This window comes from Nuphar pumila, chromosome 10, assembly GCF_984573655.1.
Source record: "Nuphar pumila chromosome 10, dmNupPumi1.hap1.1, whole genome shotgun sequence".
Taxonomy (NCBI): Eukaryota; Viridiplantae; Streptophyta; class Magnoliopsida; order Nymphaeales; family Nymphaeaceae; genus Nuphar; species Nuphar pumila.
This window is the reverse complement of record NC_143258.1, coordinates 88,945,697-88,966,349: the sequence shown is the minus strand read 5'-3', so window position 1 is coordinate 88,966,349 and position 20,653 is coordinate 88,945,697. Positions and strand designations below refer to the sequence as shown.

The 20,653-nt window shown below is 36.6% G+C and overlaps 1 protein-coding gene and 1 long non-coding RNA gene across 2 annotated transcripts in view; both read right to left on the bottom strand.

Annotated features, from left to right (window-relative positions):
• The window catches only part of LOC149827247 (L-serine--phosphatidylethanolamine / L-serine--phosphatidylcholine phosphatidyltransferase-like), a 69,765-nt gene extending 65,680 nt beyond the window's left edge, over positions 1-4,085 (bottom strand). Inside the window, exons 1-2 of the mRNA XM_090018475.1 lie at positions 4,024-4,085; positions 3,743-3,833 (exon numbers count right to left, since the gene is read on the bottom strand). Of these exons, the coding sequence (XP_089874601.1) occupies positions 3,743-3,833; positions 4,024-4,085 (153 nt within the window). The remainder of the gene's footprint in view (positions 1-3,742; positions 3,834-4,023) is intronic.
• Positions 4,086-9,510: 5,425 nt separating this feature from the next.
• On the bottom strand, positions 9,511-15,265 carry LOC149827246 (uncharacterized). The gene is made up of 3 exons (XR_016435151.1): positions 15,096-15,265; positions 12,622-12,809; positions 9,511-9,575 (listed from the first exon to the last, which is right to left on the bottom strand). It is a non-coding gene; the product is annotated as an uncharacterized LOC149827246 (long non-coding RNA).
• Between the last annotated feature and the right edge of the window lie 5,388 nt (positions 15,266-20,653).

Genomic DNA, 20,653 nt, shown 5'->3' with positions numbered 1-20,653 from the left:
GAATATCGTGCAATGACTACTACAACCATAGAGCTTGTGTGGCTTAGAAGTCTCCTCAGTGATATGGGCATAATCATCTCTACACCTTCGAAGATGTGCTGTGACAATAAAAGTGTCATTTACATCGCAAGCAACCACACCTTCCATGAAGGTACTAAACATATTGAGATGGGTTGTCACCATGTTTATGATGAATATCTAAGAGGGACTATAGCTTTGCCGTATGTTACATCTGAGTACCAGTTGGCGGACTTTTCACCAAAGCTCTTGTTGCTCCTCTTTTTATGTTCCTTCTCAACAAGCTTTCGGACATGTCCCCGTAAAGTTTGAGGGAGGGTGTTAAAATATATGTACTCGTATATATATAGATAGATATATAGATATAGATATAGATATATATTATACCGTCATACCCGACCAAGGGTATTTTTGTAATTCTGTTCAATAGGAGCATTTTAGTTTTTTTCATGTTTTTCTTCTTTTTCTTTTTCCCTTTATTATTTTTATTTTTCCTTTTTTAATTTTATTGTACATGCATTAAATGCATGTTGCATTAGGGGTCCCAACCAAGAGTCGTTGGACCCCCAACGGTCACAAATGTGACCGTTGGGGGCCCAACGACTCCTTATTGGCCCCCCCAATGCCCACTCCTTCTCCCTTTTCTCCCAGTCTCTTGTCTATAAATAAAGGGGTAGACCCCTTTGCATTGTAAGGGGCTTTTTGAAGCCCATTTCTTGCTTTTATAACATTTTTATTGTTGGTTTTTGTGTATGTCCATCGTGGATTTGATCTTTGCATTCTATGTGTGAATGTCCATTTTAGGACATTGTGTTTATTTCCGCGTATTTCATTACAACTATAGCACTCAACCGATTTCTCTTCATTAGAGTCCTGAATCTTTACAGCCTGATTTAACTTACCTAAGCAACAAATCAATTGGTTTCCATCCTAAATAAACACTTGGTGTACCACTACAACCAAAAGACCATGCAAGAAAGACTTTCTTCAACTCAAGCAAGTTTCCTAAATCTGGTCATAGTTTTATGGATCAAGGAAGAATTTAGCAATTTGACAGTCTTCCTTAGCCCTGCCAATTAGGTACATCCATAGAAATGCACATCAATCCAAGTTTCTTGAATTGTAGGGTTGCTGAGAAGTAGTTGAATACCTAAACAATAGCCCTTAGGGTGGCTACGCTGCATAAAATCAGGCATCTAAACAAACTAGATCATAAGAGAAAACCACATCATGGAACTAACATTCACACTCTTGGATGGCTCCCACTCTAGTATACGTCTTTCTATTTTTGGCATCTCTTACTTTTGCCTCTTCTTTTACTCTGGGTTGCCTTGGGTCAGCTCTTATTTTATGTCTGGGAGACCTTCCCTTAGGCATTCCCAAGAATCAGATGCAGGACAAACGGCTGCATCAGTACCAAATGTTTGGCAAATAAACAATTCAACCAAAACCCCTTAGTGTGATTGCAATGTATAGAGCTAACCCCTTAAACCATTAGGGCAGCAATAGAAGTCTCCAAACTTTTCACAATTTGCGAATAACTAATAGTTTCCTTTAATGAAGTAATTCAATTAAATAGCATATATACGCCTCTGTTAGAGGCGACCTTTAAGCAACAACAACTACGCCTTCATCCCAAAACAATTGGGGTCGGCGATAAGAACCAAAAAAGAAAATCATTCTGGGTCTTCCACATGAATCCTTCTCCTCTAATCATTTCTATCCAATGCCATGTCCTCGGTGAGGTTCAAAGCATTCATATCCTTTTCTATCATCTCCATCCAAGTCTTCCTAAACTACCCCGACCTCTTTTAACTAATATATTTTCCCATTTCTCCATCCTTCTAACTGGAGCATCATTAGGCCTTCGCTGAATATGTCCAAACCACCGTAAACGATTCTCTCATCTTATTTTCAATGGGTGCAACGCCTACCTTATTACGTATCTCCTCGTTCTGAATCTTATCTTTTATTGTATTTCCACACATCCATCTAAGCATACGCATCTCAGCTACACTCATTTTTTTAATATGATGTCTCTTGGCAGCCGAACATTCCGTACCATATAATAAAGTGGGCCTAATAGTCGTCCTATAAAACTTTTCCTTCAACCGCAATGGCATTCTACGATCGCACAACACTCCAGTTGCACTTTTTCATTTCATCCACCCAACCTTTATCCTATGATTTACATCTCCATCAATTTCTCCATACTTTTGAATGATAGATCCCAAATATTTGAAACAGTCATCCACCGATATTTCTTGCTCACCAAGCTTCACTACACTCCCATCACTACTTCGTTGCTTACTAAACTGACATTCCATATATTCTGTCTTACTCTTACTCAACTTAAAAACTCGTGCTTCCAATGTCTGTCTCCATAATTCTAACTTAGCATTAACCTCAGCTCTAAACTCATCAATCAAAACAATATCATCAGCAAACAACATACACCACGACACATTTTCTTGAATTGATCTTGTAAGCTCATCTATCACTATAGCAAATAAGAAAGGGCTTAAAGCAGATCCTTGATGTAACCCAACCGTTATAGGAAAATTGGTTGTCACCCCTCCACAAGTGCGGACATTGGTTACTGCTCCTTCATACATATCTTTAATTATACTAATGTACTTGAGAGAAATACCTTTCTTCATCATTGTCTACTAGAGAACGTCCCTAGGTACTCTATCGTATGCCTTCTCCAAATCAATAAAAACCATATGCAAATCTTTGTTCCTCTCTCTATATCTCTCAATAAGTTGTCTAAGAAGATGCATAGCTTCCATAGTTGATCTTTCAGGCATAAAACCAAATTGATTCTCCGATATCATAACAACTTTCCTCAACCTAGACTCAATCACCCTCTCCCAAAGTTTCATCAACTTTAAGCAACTCATACATCAAATGGTGTTTCTCTTTCTTATCAAGGAGGCTAAGAACTCTACCATTTCCATAACAATAAATATTTCTCTATTCCATTCTTCCAGATTTTGTTCCCTATTATGTTCATAAAAAATTTAGGAATTTTACCAGATCCAACTTGGTTTCTTTGGCATAATAAGATTTCCCTCCAATGTCCAGTGCACAGTTCCATCAGTTCTTCCATGACAACTCAACCATAAAATTGCACCTCTAGCAGAATACATTTTTCTGACCTGTTATTAAACAGAAGGGTAGTTTTCTCCACCTCACAATCTCTTATCTAGAAGTTGTCAATAGTTCAGCTGTGCTGAAGTCACACTGACAACATACTTTTTTAGATCCATTTTTCTATATTTTCTGAAAGATAATAGTTGATGAGTCTCTTCACTCTACTTTCTGACCCTAATCCATATATTCTGCATGAAAAGCCACCTCCAGAAATATGATTCTACTAACAATCACGCATTCCTTCTCTCACCCCACAAACACTTCTCTATAAAACATAACTGCTTCTTCTACTTTAAGTTCTCATTTCTTCCCACATAGCTTGCTCTTCCTGTTCAGGTTTCCCATTTACTATATCCATAAACACCAAACATTCAAGTGGTTATGGGCATTTGCAATCATCAGTAAGAATTTAATCATGAAGAATATAATCTTGAAGAAATTTTATACGGCATAATGGTAGAAAAAAATACACAAAAGTCTACAGATTTATATTATCAATAGTACACATACTACTAAAACAAACTAAGTCATAATCCAATATATAAAATAATGTGACAGAGGCAGCAACCTGAAAGAGTAAAAAAGTGAGGGCCACGAGATAAACAACTGCCATTCCATGTACCAATCGCCAAATAGCTGGATGTGGCCTAATCAGTATCCTGTTGAAAAGCAATAGAAAAAAAAAATCACATCAGAAAGTTTATTTAATCATCCATCTTTGTCATCTTACAATAAATCAAACTTACAAGCTTGACAAGTGCACTGCAACAATTCAGAAGAAATCAATGAACCAAAATCTGTGCCTTCAAATGACATCAAATTTGTTTCAAGTTAAACATATAAAAGCACCTTGTTCTGTTTACCACACCAATAGCATCTAGAATTATCAAAAGTTGCTCATTAAAAATCATGGTTGTAGTTTCCACATGGTGAAGCATTAGGTGAGGACCAGCTTAGTATTGATTGACTAGAGAGTCCTATATAGTAGCCTCACCTAAGTCTAGACCAGGTGGAATGGTATCACATGGCTCAGACAGGGCAGACATTCATCCCAAGTGTAGTACCATAAACTTAGTTGTCAAAAGTGATAGTCGGAGCCTAGGCGAAAGACCACTAAAAGGACTAGTCGAGGCCTAGGTGGGACTAGTCAGCCTAGGCAAGACCAAAAAAATAAAACATTAGGAAAATAAAAAATATTACAATACAACAACAACAACAACTACGCCTTCATCCCAAAACAATTGGGGTCGGCGATATGAACCAAAAAAGAAAATCATTTTGGGTCTTCCACATGAATCCTTCTCCTCCAATCATTTTTATCCAATGCCATGTCCTCGGTGATGTTCAAAGCATTCATATCATTTCCTATCACCTCCATCCATGTCTTCCTAGGCCTACCCCGACATCTTTTAACTAATATATTTCCCCATTTCTCCATCCTTCTAACTGGAGCATCATTAGGCCTTCGCCGAATATGTCCAAACCACCGTAAACGATTCTCTCTCATCTTATTTTCAATGGGTGCAACGCCTACCTTCTTACGTATCTCCTCGTTCTGAATCTTATCTTTTATTGTATTTCCACACATCCATCTCAGCATACGCATCTCAGCTACACTCATTTTTTTAATATGATGTCTCTTGGCAGCCCAACATTCCGTACCATATAGTAAAGCGGGCCTAATAGTCGTCCTATAAAACTTTCCCTTCAACCGCAATGGCATTCTACGATCGCACAATACTCCAGTTGCACTTTTCCATTTCATCCACCCAACCTTTATCCTATGATTTACATCTCCATCAATTTCTCCATACTTTTGAATGATAGATCCCAAATATTTGAAACAATCATCCACCGGTATTTCTTGCTCACCAAGCTTCACTACGCTCCCATCACTACTTCGTTGCTTACTAAACCGACATTCCATGTATTCTGTCTTACTCTTACTCAACTTAAAACCTCTTGCTTCCAATGTATGTCTCCATAATTCTAACTTAGCATTAACCCCAGCTCTAGACTCATCAATCAAAACAATATCATCAGCAAACAACATACACCACGGCACATTTTCTTGAATTGATCTCGTAAGTTCATCCATCACTATAGCAAATAGGAAAGGGCTTAAAGCAGATCCTTGATGTAACCCAACCGTTATAGGAAAAAATATTACAATAAATAATTAAATTTAGTAACAAACATATGATTGTAACTATGGATGAAGTGTCTAATTCAGAGTAACATGTCGCAAAATTCATGAAATTGCATAATATTGAACACAAAAAAAACTTGGAGTACACCATTTAATTAATTAATATATATATATATATATATGATAGAGAGAGGGAATGGGGATTACCTGCCCTTGTTTTGTTAGGTCATTGTTAGAACTCTCCAAAAATAATAGTTTTTAGATGTTTTATGTTCGATCTAAACCATTAGATGTGTTTATGATTGTTGTTAAATAGAGAACATGTAATGGATTAAGCATCTTTATGATCAAATGTGTATTTCGTACTAAAATTTCATGATAAAATGTTCACATTTTTACATCAAATCAATTTGAAATAAAGCTTGTATTTCAATAAATAAGTATTGATAAACACATCTAATGGTTTAAATTGAGCATAAAACACCTACAATTTTGATATTTGGAGGGTCTTAAAAGTGACAAAGAAAAAGGGGACAGGATAAACCCCATTAGATGTGTTTATGATTGTTGTTAAATAGAGAACATGTAATGGATTAAGCATCTTTATGATCAAATGTGTATTTCGTACTAAAATTTCATGATAAAATGTTCACATTTTTACATCAAATCAATTTGAAATAAAGCTTGTTTCTCAATAAATAAGTATTGATAAACACATCTAATGGTTTAAATTGAGCATAAAACACCTACAATTTTGATATTTGGAGGGTCTTAAAAGTGACAAAGAAAAAGGGGACAGGATAAACCCCATTCTCATATATATATATATATATATATATATATATATATATATATATATATATATATATATATATATATATATATATATATATACATATATATATATAATTGTAAAAACAGATTTTATATATGCATGTGTATGTGTCAAAAACACATGCATAAATGTAAACAACAAAAATAAAAAAGAAGGAAAAAAGGGAAAAAAAAAGGAGAAAAGGAAAGAGAAAAAGAGAGTGGAGGGGCAAGAGGAAGAAGAAGAAAAAAAAAGAAGGGGAAAAAGAAAAAGGTGAAAAAGAAAGAAGAGGAAGAAAAAAAGGTGGAGGGGTGAAAGGAGGAGGAAGAAGAAGAAAATAAGAAGGTTAAGAAGAAAAGCAAAAGAAGAAGAAGAAGAAAAGGAGAGAATAAAAAAGAAAGCTTTTGGGGGCGAGAGGAAGTAGAAAAAGAAAAAGAGACAAAAAAAATTGACAACCATGTTCCTACAGCCAAGGTGGGGACAACCTAGGCAGCCTAGGTGAAAAAACAGGGTCCTACTGCCTAGACCCATAAGCCTAAAAGGTGGCCCACCTAGGTGCCAGCCGCTCCGCTTTTGACAACTAGTACCATAAGCAAGTTTGTTCCTTGCATATTTTAATCCACATTTAACTATCCAGGCACCATCTGACACCTTCCCATGATGTAACTAAAATTGTCAAATTCAAGGTGGATCCAGGGAAAATAACACCTAATACAGATCAAGTACAACCTATTCTCATAGGTTATAATATCTACTTAACTAAATGGATCTATTCTATGGGTCCAGCTTCAGTGTAACAAACTCAAACCATATCAGATTTGATCATGTTAATGAGATTACATGAAAGTAATGAAATGATTCCAAATTTAGAATCAAAATTGGAATGGGTTTGTCTCAAGGTAACCTTGTTGCTGCATTCCTCCATCCACTATGAAGATCCCTCTTCCTATCCTAATCCCACTTTGTCAGAAATGGTTTTGGTTGAAAGCATGAACTGAATATATGTGAACATGCTCTTGTAGTAGTCAAATATTAAGCTACCAATGCTAATAGAAATGTGCTTTGTTCCATGATTCAATAAATAAAAAAGGAATCATAACCAAATTGAAACTGAGTGCACTTCAACATAGAACCAAGCATTCATTTAAGCATTTGCTGGAAAAACATATATACATGAGTCTATTGCAGTACATAAATCTAAGGAAGCTAAATGCCAGTGCACAAAGGGAGAAATGTTCCTAAACAAATAGATGCAAATTTACTAGCTCATAGCATTAATTATACATTTTCATCAAACACCCAGCGACACTAAATTCACAGAGGATCACTTGAACTATAAATACCAAAGCATGATACAGCATGCAAGTTTTTCTGCTACAACGGAAAATAGAGAACCAAATACCTATGCTCTTCAACCTTAAGCTACTCGTTAAAAAAGTTGATATGTTGAATTGAATAATGCGAGTACATAGACTGCTATTCCCAGGTAAACTTGTAAACATCATGTGACAGTTATATTTACATGACACTGCAAAGAATGTCATTTCTTAATATGTCAAAAATGTTAATATATCTATTAGTGAATCTCAATCTTTTAAAATCTCCTAGTTCCCATTTCATCTATTGTTATTATGTTTTAGAGAATTATGGGATAATCATTCCCTTTTACAGACATATTTGACTTTAAGAAGCCATGGGTGCTTTTTTTTTCAGGTGAAAGATGATGACCAGTGTCAAGCAAGCTGTTGTTTCCTTGACATGGATAGGTGAAAGAAGGAAACATAGGGTGTTTGAATGATGCATGACCAAATGTGTAGCATGCAATAATTTATCAAAAGACATTGTTGTTTCACATTTCAGGTTGCCTTTTTATCTACAATATCAATAGCATGAATGGAAAGAATTGAAAGTGCTTGGCAGATGTTTGATGAAATGTCTCATCATCTTCATCACTTCAGGGCTTGATGGATAATTAAGATGAGACTGGTGAGGTGGCAGGGATGATGCGATAAGGGGGATAAAAGTTCAGATAGTTAAACAAAGGGGGACAAAACAGAAAAGGGAGATGGAATGAGCTTTTCTCAGTACAGCCTCTGCAGTCTTTGGTTTTTAGAATGAAGTTCTGTCAACAGTCAATGATGCAAAGGGGTTGCGAGAAGAAGGTAATCAGATAAGAAGGGATAGTAGATTTCATAGGGCTGAGATTGGGTGGTTAGAGAGTGGCAGTGATGGAAGCAGGAATGAGTTTGGTGGGAGCATCAAAAGGTCAGATCGATGGTCCAATTCTCATGGATGTTGTTCAGCCAACACCATTCAACATTGATGTGGTACTCATTTAAATACTGCTGCAAAAGATAAAGAGTCCTGACTCCTTTAGTGACTGGTATTTTTCCGGCTTATCAGTAGAAAACATACAGTACGCCATTCTAAAACATTAAAGAGCAAAATGGTTAAAATAAATTACAACTGCTAACCGAATTCATATAAACGTGCTCTAAGATATTTCACAATATTTAAATGTCTTGCCAGATATATTAGGACCTCCTGTGTTCTAAAATATATAATCCATCAACTTACTGTGATTTAACAAGTACAATGAGAGCACCAGGATACTAACATGAGTTCAAAACTCTGGACATTCAAAATCTCAGGAAACTTTCAAGAAAATTCCGCTTCTGACATGGCCACTGAATGCAATACATTACACAAGGATACAACAGCAAATGATGACAGACATGAGATAAAACATACCTAGATGCAACAAAATAGATAAATCTAAATAAACATTCTCTATGTTTGATAAACTAATAAAATGTACACAGCAGACAATAAATTTTCATTGATTTTTATGAAGGCTTCATCATAAACATTAATGCAAGTTCACCATCCACATTTGAACCAGCGGATAAAAGATTAACATGATTTTAGAACTTATAAATGCTATAACGAAAAAATGTTAAAGAGATACTAATAACATGCCAATCAAAAAGAGATACTAGTGACATACGTTGAAGGCGCTTGAAGCAAACAGTAGGCAAGGAAAACAGCAATCATTGCCCAGATACCCCTGAGGAACCATGAAATATACAAGCATGTTACACCATGTTTTCAAGAACATATCAAGAGAAAACAACAGAAGACCAACCACAGAATAGGTAATGGTTTAGAAAAAGGAGACTAGATGTACATAACTATTAGTCTGGAAAGTGGAAACATTTCTTCCAGAGAGGTTGAACTTCTATTGTTGCAGCCGTGAACATTTAAAACATGGTTCCAAGTGGAAGCTGTTCTTTTGTAAAGTTTCCATATTTCAAAGCAAGGTAAACGGCATGGGGGGTATCCATTAACTGTAAAAGAAAATAGAGAGCATACATTTTCACAGATGTGACAACATCATGGACCAAATCCTTCTCTGGATCAAGAACTCCACTGGACCAGCTGAGAAAAGAGTAGATGATCCACATAAAAAATATTTATGTAACATCACTTACCATGAATGCAACTTAATTTTGAATCTTAGAGTTAATAATGCATCCAGAAACATATGCATGTATCTTCATGGCAGCTTCGGATAAATTAATATAGAGAAGTAAACTAAAGAAAATTCAATAAACAATCCTTTTTTTCCTATTGTTATCAGATAATATACACAGGATAAAATCTTTATGGTCCTTAACCACACTATAAAACTCTCATTGAACTAATTGTACACAAATACAATTTTAATAAGAATTATATTGGTGCAATTTACGACATCAAACATTCAAAATATTTTTTCCACCTGTAGCAGTTCAACCCCAAACATAAGGTGATGGAAGTAAACATGAAGATCACAATTCACGAACGTATTTTGCCAATGATATAGAAGGAATCACTCTGTTTCTCTGTGTGCGTCATAATATATATATATATATATAGAGAGAGAGAGAGTAATGGGTCAGTGCTAAACCCATTTGGTGCTAAACCGCATGCTAAATAGGTTTTCCAGGCTTTTTTTCATTTTATTTTTAAATTCTGACCGTACAGATGTGATCTATGTAATTGATTTTATAGGGATCAACTCTTGAAGCGTTTGATTCCGATACATGGGTGGGTTTTTATAAAGTTTGAAAAATCAATGGTCCAAAATCATTGTAAATTTTCAAGGCTTCAAACATCATTTTTTTCATCGAAAACACATGATTCAGGTGTAGATTCTTAGTAAATTAACCATGCCCAACATATTTATAGGGCCGGAACCGCATAAAAAGCACCGGAGAACCTGAAAAACCCATTTAGCATGTGGTTTAGCACCAAATGGGTTTAGCACAGACCCAAGTTTTGTATTATTTTTCTTTCAAAAATATAAAGAAACATGATTTAAAGGTTTTAAAATATAAAAGAAAAAAAATAGGAAATGCAAACTTAAAATAAAAAAATGTCAAAAATATCACAATATTTTTTATTTGCCGATATTTTGAAAATATCACGATATATTCTCAACATTATCGACAACATTTAAATTGTCGATAATATCGCAATATTTTCAAAATATTGGCGATATCGGTGACAGTATATATATGTATATATATAGAAAATATTGTGATATTATCGACAATTTCAATGTTGCCGATAATATCGGGAATATATTGTGATATTTTCAAAATATCAGCAAATAAAAAATATTGTGATATTTTTTACATTTTTTTATTTTAAGTTTGCATTTCCTATTTTTTTTGTTTCTTTTATATTTTAAAACATTTAAATCATGTTTCTTTATATTTTTGAAAGAAAAATAATACAAAACTTATTACTTTCTTAGGTTTTTTGTTGTTATTTATATGTTTTCAATTTTTAAACTCCCAAGATATTCCCGAGATTTATCAACTTTTGAAAATCTCTCTGAGAAATACCCTCACCGAGAAATTACCTTTAATGTTACAGGTGACTATGATATATATATATATATATAACACAACTCATAATCTAAAAGGTTCATTCCTTCCCCTTCAAAAAGAGGAACAAGACCCCATACATCAAAGAAACAGATGTACTATTGACAAAAGGAAAGAAACAGATGTACTATTGACAAAAGGTAATAAAGGAAATTTCCACAAAGTTAGTCAACACATGAAAAAATCTTCAGCAATACTTAAGGATAAAGAAAAAGCTAACGACCTTGAAAAACTATCATGCTGCAGTCATGTGTGTTCCAACAGATGATGAAGCCTAGACACGAAGAAGGCAAGCACAGGTCACAAAGCATGAATCTTTGGACAAAGCACAAAGCCGTATATGACATGTATGATATATATGCTTGGAGATAGTAGCTGCCATTAATGAAAAATGAAGAGGCCTTAGAGCCACATATATGACACATTTGTACAATTGCATAATCCAGAAAAAAGACATAAAACTGTCTTGTAAACCTGAAATAGCATCTGTCTGTACATAATCATAGGATAAACCTATTTTTCCTTCAAAAGCTAGAAAAAAATGCCACTGAACATAAAGAATGTAAGGAGAATGTTATAATTCCTTTTCCAGTAAGCAGGAGAATGTTATATTTGTGATGTTTTGCTATGATTGTGATATTTATCACAGATAACAAGAATTACCCCAACAAATAAAATATGATTAGACAATAAGGACGAGACTCTTCATATTAAGAGAGCACCAATATATGGAAATTAAGATTTTTTCCACATTAATGCAAAATTAAATATTTATATGTTGCAGAATTTTCTATTGATGTGGAAAACAAAACTATTACCAAGCAGCGGTGTAATCTTGCATGAGAGAGAGAGAGAGGAATTTATGGTATAATGAAAAGTGTTGGCAGACAACAAGAAAAATGTGCTAATAAAAACATAACAGAATCGGCAATAAGATATTGAGGGATGTTTAGGGCAGCACTAATAAGAGATGACATAACAAATTTCATTTAAGATGAATTTATTGTGTCACCAAGAGAAATAAGACTGCACTAGGATAGAGGTGGCATCTTATTCACGTTAAAAACACAAGGAAAGGTAGGCTAACTAAGAGTTGAGTTGGCCAGAAAAGAGAACAAGAAAGAATGCCGGTTGCTTAGGCTATAGCATCAAACAGAAACAAGAAGACAACAGCAACTTTAGAATGAAGCTTTTTGATGATGACAATGATAACAAACATTTAAAACTAAAAAAGGAAAAAAAAATTAAACTGATTATATAGCTGCTGGAATTGATTGTGAACCTTCAGATTGATCTACCAGATGCATGCATTACAGTGCGTTGAAGTTTTTCAAAATTGAAGCCAAAAATCACCATAAAGAACTATTTTACTAGGCCTAGCTCAAAAATCAGAGTTTGTCTTTTACTTCATGTCGTGCTACATAAAAATGCCATTATATTTGCACAAGGCCACATTTCAACAGTCAAAATACCATTAACAAGTAGCACATGAAAGCACAAAGTTCAGCAATCAAAAAGAAGCTTTTTATCTAAAAAGTGAAAGAACTCACATAAGAAGACAAGCACCAAGGAGCAACAAGGTGACAGTGCGAGGCTTGTATGCCCATGCAGTCCATGGATCAATATCATTAACATCACTTGACAATCTGAGATCTCTATTGGCTCTAACATTGTATCTTCTCATCTTACAAAAGCCATTGGGTTCCATAAGCATCTCTCTGAACAGAACACCTATATCCTGCAAAGGAGAGAGAGAGAGAGAGAGAGCTTAACATTATAATGCAATCATCATCAAAAGAAGTGTTCACAAAGATTATTTTCCTTAGCAACTAGAATTCATTCCCTCTATGACAGAATAACTGATTGACTGAAAACGCAAAAAACATATTAGATTATCTCAAGAATCTCAATAAACGAGTAGACTATGTAACACAAGCACGTCAACAAGAGCAGCATAGACATTTTGACCTTGCACGTACTGGAACCAAATCCTGCTGATTATTTAGTTCATGCATGGGTGGACGCATACGTATATCCGTACATATCAAGGTAAATACCCAGGCATACTTTGTTCTAGTACCAGTACACACAGATGTGCATGCATTGTGGTGTGCTGAAGATATATTGACTGAACATCATACAAGAATGGTGATGCTTTTCATTTCTCATAAGGAAATCCCACAACTGTGCAAATTAATCACAGAAAGACTGAAGCATTCAAACCGATTAGAAGGTTGGTTAGATATTATATTGTTTAACTATTAAATTAGAAGATCATCTTGCTTAACAAATTTGAAGCAGCATCACCATCTAGTTGTTTGTAAAGTGACTTCTAAAATAATGCTGTAGATTTACAGGGACAAGAAAGAAATCATGAGAATTGCATTTATAGTAACAAAGGGATCATTTTGTCCTAATTATGTAGGATCCAAACTGTGTATTGATGCACAGAATAATATTCTTTGTGCACTCTGTGAGAAGTAGATCATGCCTGGACACCAACACACTATCTTTTTCGGCTCAGGATATTTGGCTGTTACCAGTTGAAAGTGCTAATTCAACAAAATTCCACTAGTCTTGCACTATGAGCACATCATTTAAAATAATTTCCAATTATAAAAAATATTGAAAATTTTTGTAGTTTACACTGGGGACTAAGTTGGATTTTCACATAGAACTGAAATTAAAACACTTTCAGTGTGAGGATTTACGACTCAAATCCAAACATTCTGTTGTTGCATGGGCTAAAAGCAAGGGGGAAATGAGAATGTGTCCAAAAATATGTGAGTGTTCTACTATAAATGGAACAAATAGAACAAAGGATACAAATGGAAATAATGCGTTTATAGTAGGGAAATTGTCGGTGATATGATTTTCATCTATATAAAATGGCAAAAAGAGAGAGAGAGAGAGAGAGATTAGTGTGCGACTCGTAGCGACTAAAAGAAAGAATTAGACCTTACCTAACCTAATATAAATTAACAGCCAGCTCTTTGCTTCATATTCTTGAGATCCAAGGAATTGATCATTGTATGAGACAATAATCATATAGATGTAGCAACTGATCCTTTTTCAATAAAGTAAAAATGAACCTTGGTTGATTATGTAAGTTGTGAAGCCACAATAGAAGGATGCGGGTGAATGGAAGGATGAATGAAAGGGAGAAGGGGAAGAGCAATTATATTATTCCAATGTGTATGGTCTAGGAATCACCTCAGAAAGGGCACTGTGAAGAGAGAGAGAGTCCAACATATGAACAGGAGCATTAAAACCATAACACAGGAAGAAGGGGCAACAGTGGGACATCCTGAACTGTTGTGGTTCAATCACATTCTGGGTCAAGCATATTCCTGTACCCTATAGATGATCCTTGTTCACATCTCAAACAGAATATCCTGATTTCAAATCAAAAGCAGAAACCCCAAAACACACAAAAAGAAAAAAAAAAGGATTTCAGACCACAAATTGCTCAGTTTTCTCTGCCATAACCAACTAAACATGTTTAAAAAAGCAAATAGTTATAACAAAAAAAAACGAATGCGTAACAACCGTGCATGACATTAACCATTTAAAAGCATTAATTCATAATTTGCATTGCTCAATATCCTACATAAACAAGATATTATGCATGACCAAGAAACAACTTTTAGGCGATTAACTCCCCCTCCTTAACTTAAAACGAAACTAAAAGCCAATAGATTTTGCAAAACAATAAGTTATCTCACCACTTCAATTTCTACAACCCTCTTCAACTAATATGATTACCAACAACCACTATCTTTAATGAAGATGATTAGTGGTAATCAAGTTTTGAAACACCACTTAAACAAAAACATGCATACAAGTAGCACAAATTACAACAGAAGCAGAAGAACAAAGCCACTATTTTCCTCATGAACAAACTAAAAAAGAAACAACTTTAAAATCGAAATAAATCACAAATAACTATCAACCAGCATACACCATCAATGGTTCTCATCAAATAATGAACGATAGACAAGAACATCAGATGAGAAACACATACGACGTTAATGGGTAGTCAAAAGTAGCGTCTTCGCTTCTTAAGGGACCCCGAGAGATAGAGAGAGAATGAGATCATATCACCATCACATCTTTCAGTATGATTTACGAAGGCCCCTTGCCTTTTCTAAACACGTTTAGGGGACGCCGACAGGTCCAGCCGAGCCGTCGGATCAACGCGCCAAGAGGATCTTCGCCGTCCAGCCGTCCAAGATCTTCAAGGAGTTAAAGAGGGAGATAGAGTCGCTGTTGCAGGGCGTACACACTGTAGAGAGAGAGAGAGAGCGGGAGAGAGAGAGAGAGACGGGTTTTTTTTGGAGAGGTTTTGTAGAGAGAGAGAGAGAGCGTGCGTGTGCGCAGGTAATAGTAAGGTGCTGAGCTGGTACGGCGGTCAAAAGACCCCTCCCCAACAACCTCTCTCTCTCTCTCTCTCTCTCTCTCTTTTTGTGCTAATGACAATTATGACTCGCTGGTACGAAAATGGTCATGTCCTTCTGGTTATTCACTGTCATGTCCCTCCCTCCGTTGTCCTCGTCGATGCTCGGACTAGAATACGGGCTAAATGGGATCCACAGCGAATCGGTTATGGGTCTTGGTTTGATGGCAAAGGCCTAGAGAGTTTAAGAACCTAGTCGCAAATCTCGTTCTCAGGAAAATCTTGGGAAGGAAAAATCTCACAATATTTTTATGTCAAAAAGTATAGTTTTTTTTTTGAAAAAAAAAATATTGATATTTGTAAAATTCTAAACTTTATTAAAATATATATTTTTGGAAGAAAGCAAAATTTTATTTTACCGCGAGATATTACCTTGCTAGAGAACCCTAATAAGGAGATTTTTGATAGGGGTGTAATCGGGTGGGGTTCAGGTCGGGTCTTATCAAAACTGATTCTGAATTGGGTCTAAAAGTAAGACCCCCAAACCAAACCCAATCTAATTCGAATTCAAATTCGGGTACATCTAAAAACTATAGACCCATATGGGTTAATAGGTTTGAGCATAAATCGGGTCAAGTCTTTAGTAGACCTATTTTGATTCAGGTCGGGTTCAGGTATGGGTATGATTGAAAAAAGTAGGCCCATATAGGTTAACGGGTTTGGATATTAACGGTTCGAGTCTTAATGGGTTTTGGGTTTCAACTCAATTCTGGATATGATTGTTGTTCTAGACCAAATTACCTGCCAATAAAAAATATGTAAATTAATAGAATCAACTGTTTATTAAGATAATTATATGCTAACAAAATAGAAGCTTAATAATTATTCTAAATAATATCAAAATTTGAATTTAAAAATAATATATTCATGTCAGCAAACATTTTAAGTTAAACAAAAAAGCCAATGATGTATCATTTTTTAAATGTATCAAATTCAATGCATTCTCTAGTATTATTTCCACGACAAAAAGGCGATTGAAAGTATACGCAAAAATGAATTAAAGTTTACATTACTAAAATACCATGCATATTAATTCTAAGTTTATCAACATCTATAATAATGTTTAATTGAATATATAATATTTACCAATTAGAATCTTTCAAATGGATCGATTATGAAGCTGATTCTCGTACAGGTTGGTTTAGGTATATAGTCGGGTCAAGTACGGGTCAGTTTGGGTTTAGGTGTATAATCGATTTGGGTACAAAGTGGGTTTGGGTACATAATCAGGTCAGTTCTGTTTTAAAAATATAGAAAACCATTTGGGTCTGGTTATATAATCAAGTCGAGTCCGTTCGAGTTCAGGTCTTAATTTACAATACCCAAGACCCGACTCATTTTCTCTATTTTAGACCTGACTCAAACTCATGGGTCCACTAATATCAGTTTGAGACAGGTATAATTATAGGTTTGGGATATCAGCTAGGGTCGGCCATACTCAACCCAATTACACCCCTGATTCTTGGCATTGGTTTATGGTCCAAACTCTTGGTTTGGTCGACTTGGTAGTGGACTCGATCAACAATGCGGTTCAATTGTGTCCATAAATGACTCGGGTCTTGAGTGGCCGAGTCCTGAGAATTCAAAGTTTCTCTAGACCTAAGTCAACTATAAGCCCTTGTTCACAAGGCTTGAAATTTAGTTTTTTCTGCATTTCCTAAACGTAGTATATAGTACAGCACCGTAACAGCCAGTTCTTGGTTGTCCAACCAAATAGGGATGTAAACGGTTCGGATTAGGATCAGATATGACCAATACCATTGGATAACCGGAATCGAATTTAGATGGTGAAAAAATCATACCATAGCTTTTTTTACATGTAATCGGATTAGGATATACATCAAATCCAGATATCTGTCGGATTTAGCAGCAAAAAAACAAAATCAACCACAATACATTTTTATTGATTAAAAATTAAAAAACCCATTTCCTTGTGTTTTACAGTTTTACTGTGAAAAAAAAAAATTGAACTTACGTGCCCAACTAGTGTGGCAATTCGAATCGTACTCGTAAATAGTCGTTCACTTTGCATTTTATAAAGAGATGGACACCAAAAATCAACAGAGCTGCATACCAGATTGCTTGATTTGTAATAATGACCAACTTTGGGGGGCATTTTACAGCCACGTAAAAGAAAGAAACAGAGATTGAGGATTACGAGTAGAGGGGACAAAAAGTAAGCGCTAAGTAATAAAGAGTTTGGGAAGAGAAAGACGGTCGCTTTCCTTCTGACAAACACAAACACAACACAGTCTGCACAATGTTTCATATGCTCATAATGATTGTCATCATTGTATATTGCATGGAAGCGCCAGTTCTACCAATTAATATATTTCCCATGTAATCACTTTCCGATAAATATTTCCTAAAGATCTCTCCATGATTCATCATTGATTAATAAAAACCCTCATGAAGCTGGTGTGCTCCCATCCAATTCTAGCACCCGTTTTCTTAAGGATACCCCTTAGTAAATTATGCCATTTTTTTTTTAATTGGGTTTGCTCTTATCTTGTACAATTATATGAAATTAACCCAAGATGGCCTAAAGGATAGGGTTATCGTACCTCAAGCAAACATAGCAGGGACTGTTCACAGATGCTTGCCATCTCAATGTGTTAAAGATTTAGATAAACTTTTTTTTTAAAGGCAAGCTGGGGTTAGGAAGACCCCACCAGTTACACAACGCACCATTGGGTTTTGAACTTGCAACGTCCCAAAACATGGTGACTTGCACCAACAGCTTATACCAAACAAGTCCACCCGTTGGTAAAGATTTATATAGACTTGTCAAAAGCAAACTTGGCCAAAGATTGTACTTGTTTGTTTTATTATCTTTGAGTATCCTTTTGGTTGAGATTAGAACCCCACGCTGCTATTGTACGTGTATTCACGGAAGCAGATGAGGTCATGAGCGTTTTTGCTCATGCAGACATCGTGGCCGGACGCTCATGTTCAGCATGACCTGATCTGCTTCCTGTATTCACATTATATGCAGTGTGACTCGAGATAGGTGTGGTGTTCATGTCTCAACTATGTTGAGATGGATGGTCATCAACAGTGGAGCTGCATGCTAGGCGTTGCTGCGTGAAAAATGATATGTACATACATTTATAGCTTTTAAGCTCCCAATGAACAGGTCCCACCATGTCAATTCTAATGGAGGAACATCTTTCCTGTCAAGAAAGTTGCTCCTGCAGGAGGGTCCGATTTCTTTCATGGATGAAGGCTTCACAACGTGTAGCCACAGAACTTTCATTCACACCATACAAGCATACTTTTAGGCCTTCGTTTGTTTGATGCAATTTACATGAGAACCTTGATATAATCCTTTCTCACCATGAATGAAACAAACATTAAATCATCACGGTGGAATAGTGTCATGCTGGCATAAGTGTGCCTCAGGTTTTTCCACCATCAACCACTTTATATATATATTCATTCATACTTTCCTACCTATGAAAGTTTTCACATGAAAAGCCTTCATATAGGCTGAGCTTTCCATATTTTTTTAGATATCGGTATCCATTCCCATGTAAAGCCCTTCCTTTACACGGGAATGAAACAAATGAGGCCTTAGAGCATGTTTGATTCATGGAAAAGTAGTCATTTTCAAATTTAAAAAAAAAAAAGCTTATTTTCGAGCATCTTGAAACAAAAATCTATGAGAGAAAGCTCATGATCCCTCTTTTCCAACGAAAGGCCTTTCTCATTCAAGTAGCTAGGTGGGGAAGAACTTTCTTCCGAAGGGGGGAATGCAGTGTGATTTCCTGAACCACGTTACCTCTGTTCTCATGAGAGAGCGTTCCCTCCTCAGCCTTGCAACAAAAGGGCCCTTAGATGCATGTAATGGGAACTTTAGCATAGTGCTCTCTCTCTTACATTCAGATCAGATTCGGATATGGCATTTTACATCGAATCTGTATTCAGATTCACGAAGAATCCAATCTGTTTGAACTTGGATTGGGATTAAACCCTACTTTTAACATCTCATTCGGATCAATGTCCGACCCTTTTGCATCGATGCAAAAATCGTAGTTTCCGTCCAAGGTATTCTTGTAAATTACCCAACGACCACCCATAAGTCCACGCAGCTACGAGCCCCGCACGTTATCGTCACTAGGGGAGGCCCCGCCTTGCCCCGTTTGGACAGGGGATGAAGGGTATGAAACGGGGACGAAGGTTAAAATCCATCCCCGTTCCGGGATGAAGACGGGGATGGGCGTACACTTTTCCACGCTCTGCTCCGATCCCTGCCTCATCCCCGCCCTCACCCACTTTTCCCCGCAATAGCCCTGCCTCATCCCCGTTTGAACCGGGGATGTAGGACATGAGATGGGGATGAAGGTGGGGGTGGAGGTTAAAATTCATCCTCGTGCAGGGATGGAGGTTCTAATCTTGAGGCGGGGCGGGGGCGGAGACATTGTCCCCCGCCTCGCCCCGTTTGGACTGGGGATGAAGGGTATGAAACTAGGATGGAGGTAGAGACGAAGGTTAAAATCCATCCCCATTCGGGGACGAAGGCGGGAATGGACGTACACTTTTTCACGCGGTGCCACAATCCCTGCCTCATCTCATCCCCGCTCCGCCCAGTTTTCCCCGCAATAGCCCCACCCTGCCTCGCCTCATCCTCATTTGAATCGGGATGGAGGACATGAAACGGGGACGAAGGCAGGGATGGAGGTTAAAATTCATCTCCCAGGATGGAGGTTCTCGGGGAGCCGGGTGTGTGTTGGAGACCTTGTCCCCCGCCCCGCCCCGCTGCCATCCCTAATCGTCACATCACCAATCATTAAACCACAAAGAACGGAACGGGGGGACAGTACGTCCTCACGCCATTTTGTTAAAAGAAACTGAAGATGAGGGTAGTTTGGTAAAATAAACTAAGATGCGAGCCAAGCCGGTACAGCGCGCCCACGTCGCTTTCTTGGTGGGGGCACAAATGTGCCTTCCCGTAACGCCGCGCCTCCATTTATTGTTGGCACGCCACCCGTGGGAGGTTTGACTTGTCCCGCCCCGTGCGTACTTTTATCTGACGAAAATGCCCCCACGGTTGCCCGAGTACAGTGATCAGGATTCAGATATTCGTACCTTTATCAACTTTCTGCATTCGTCCAATCCAAACATGG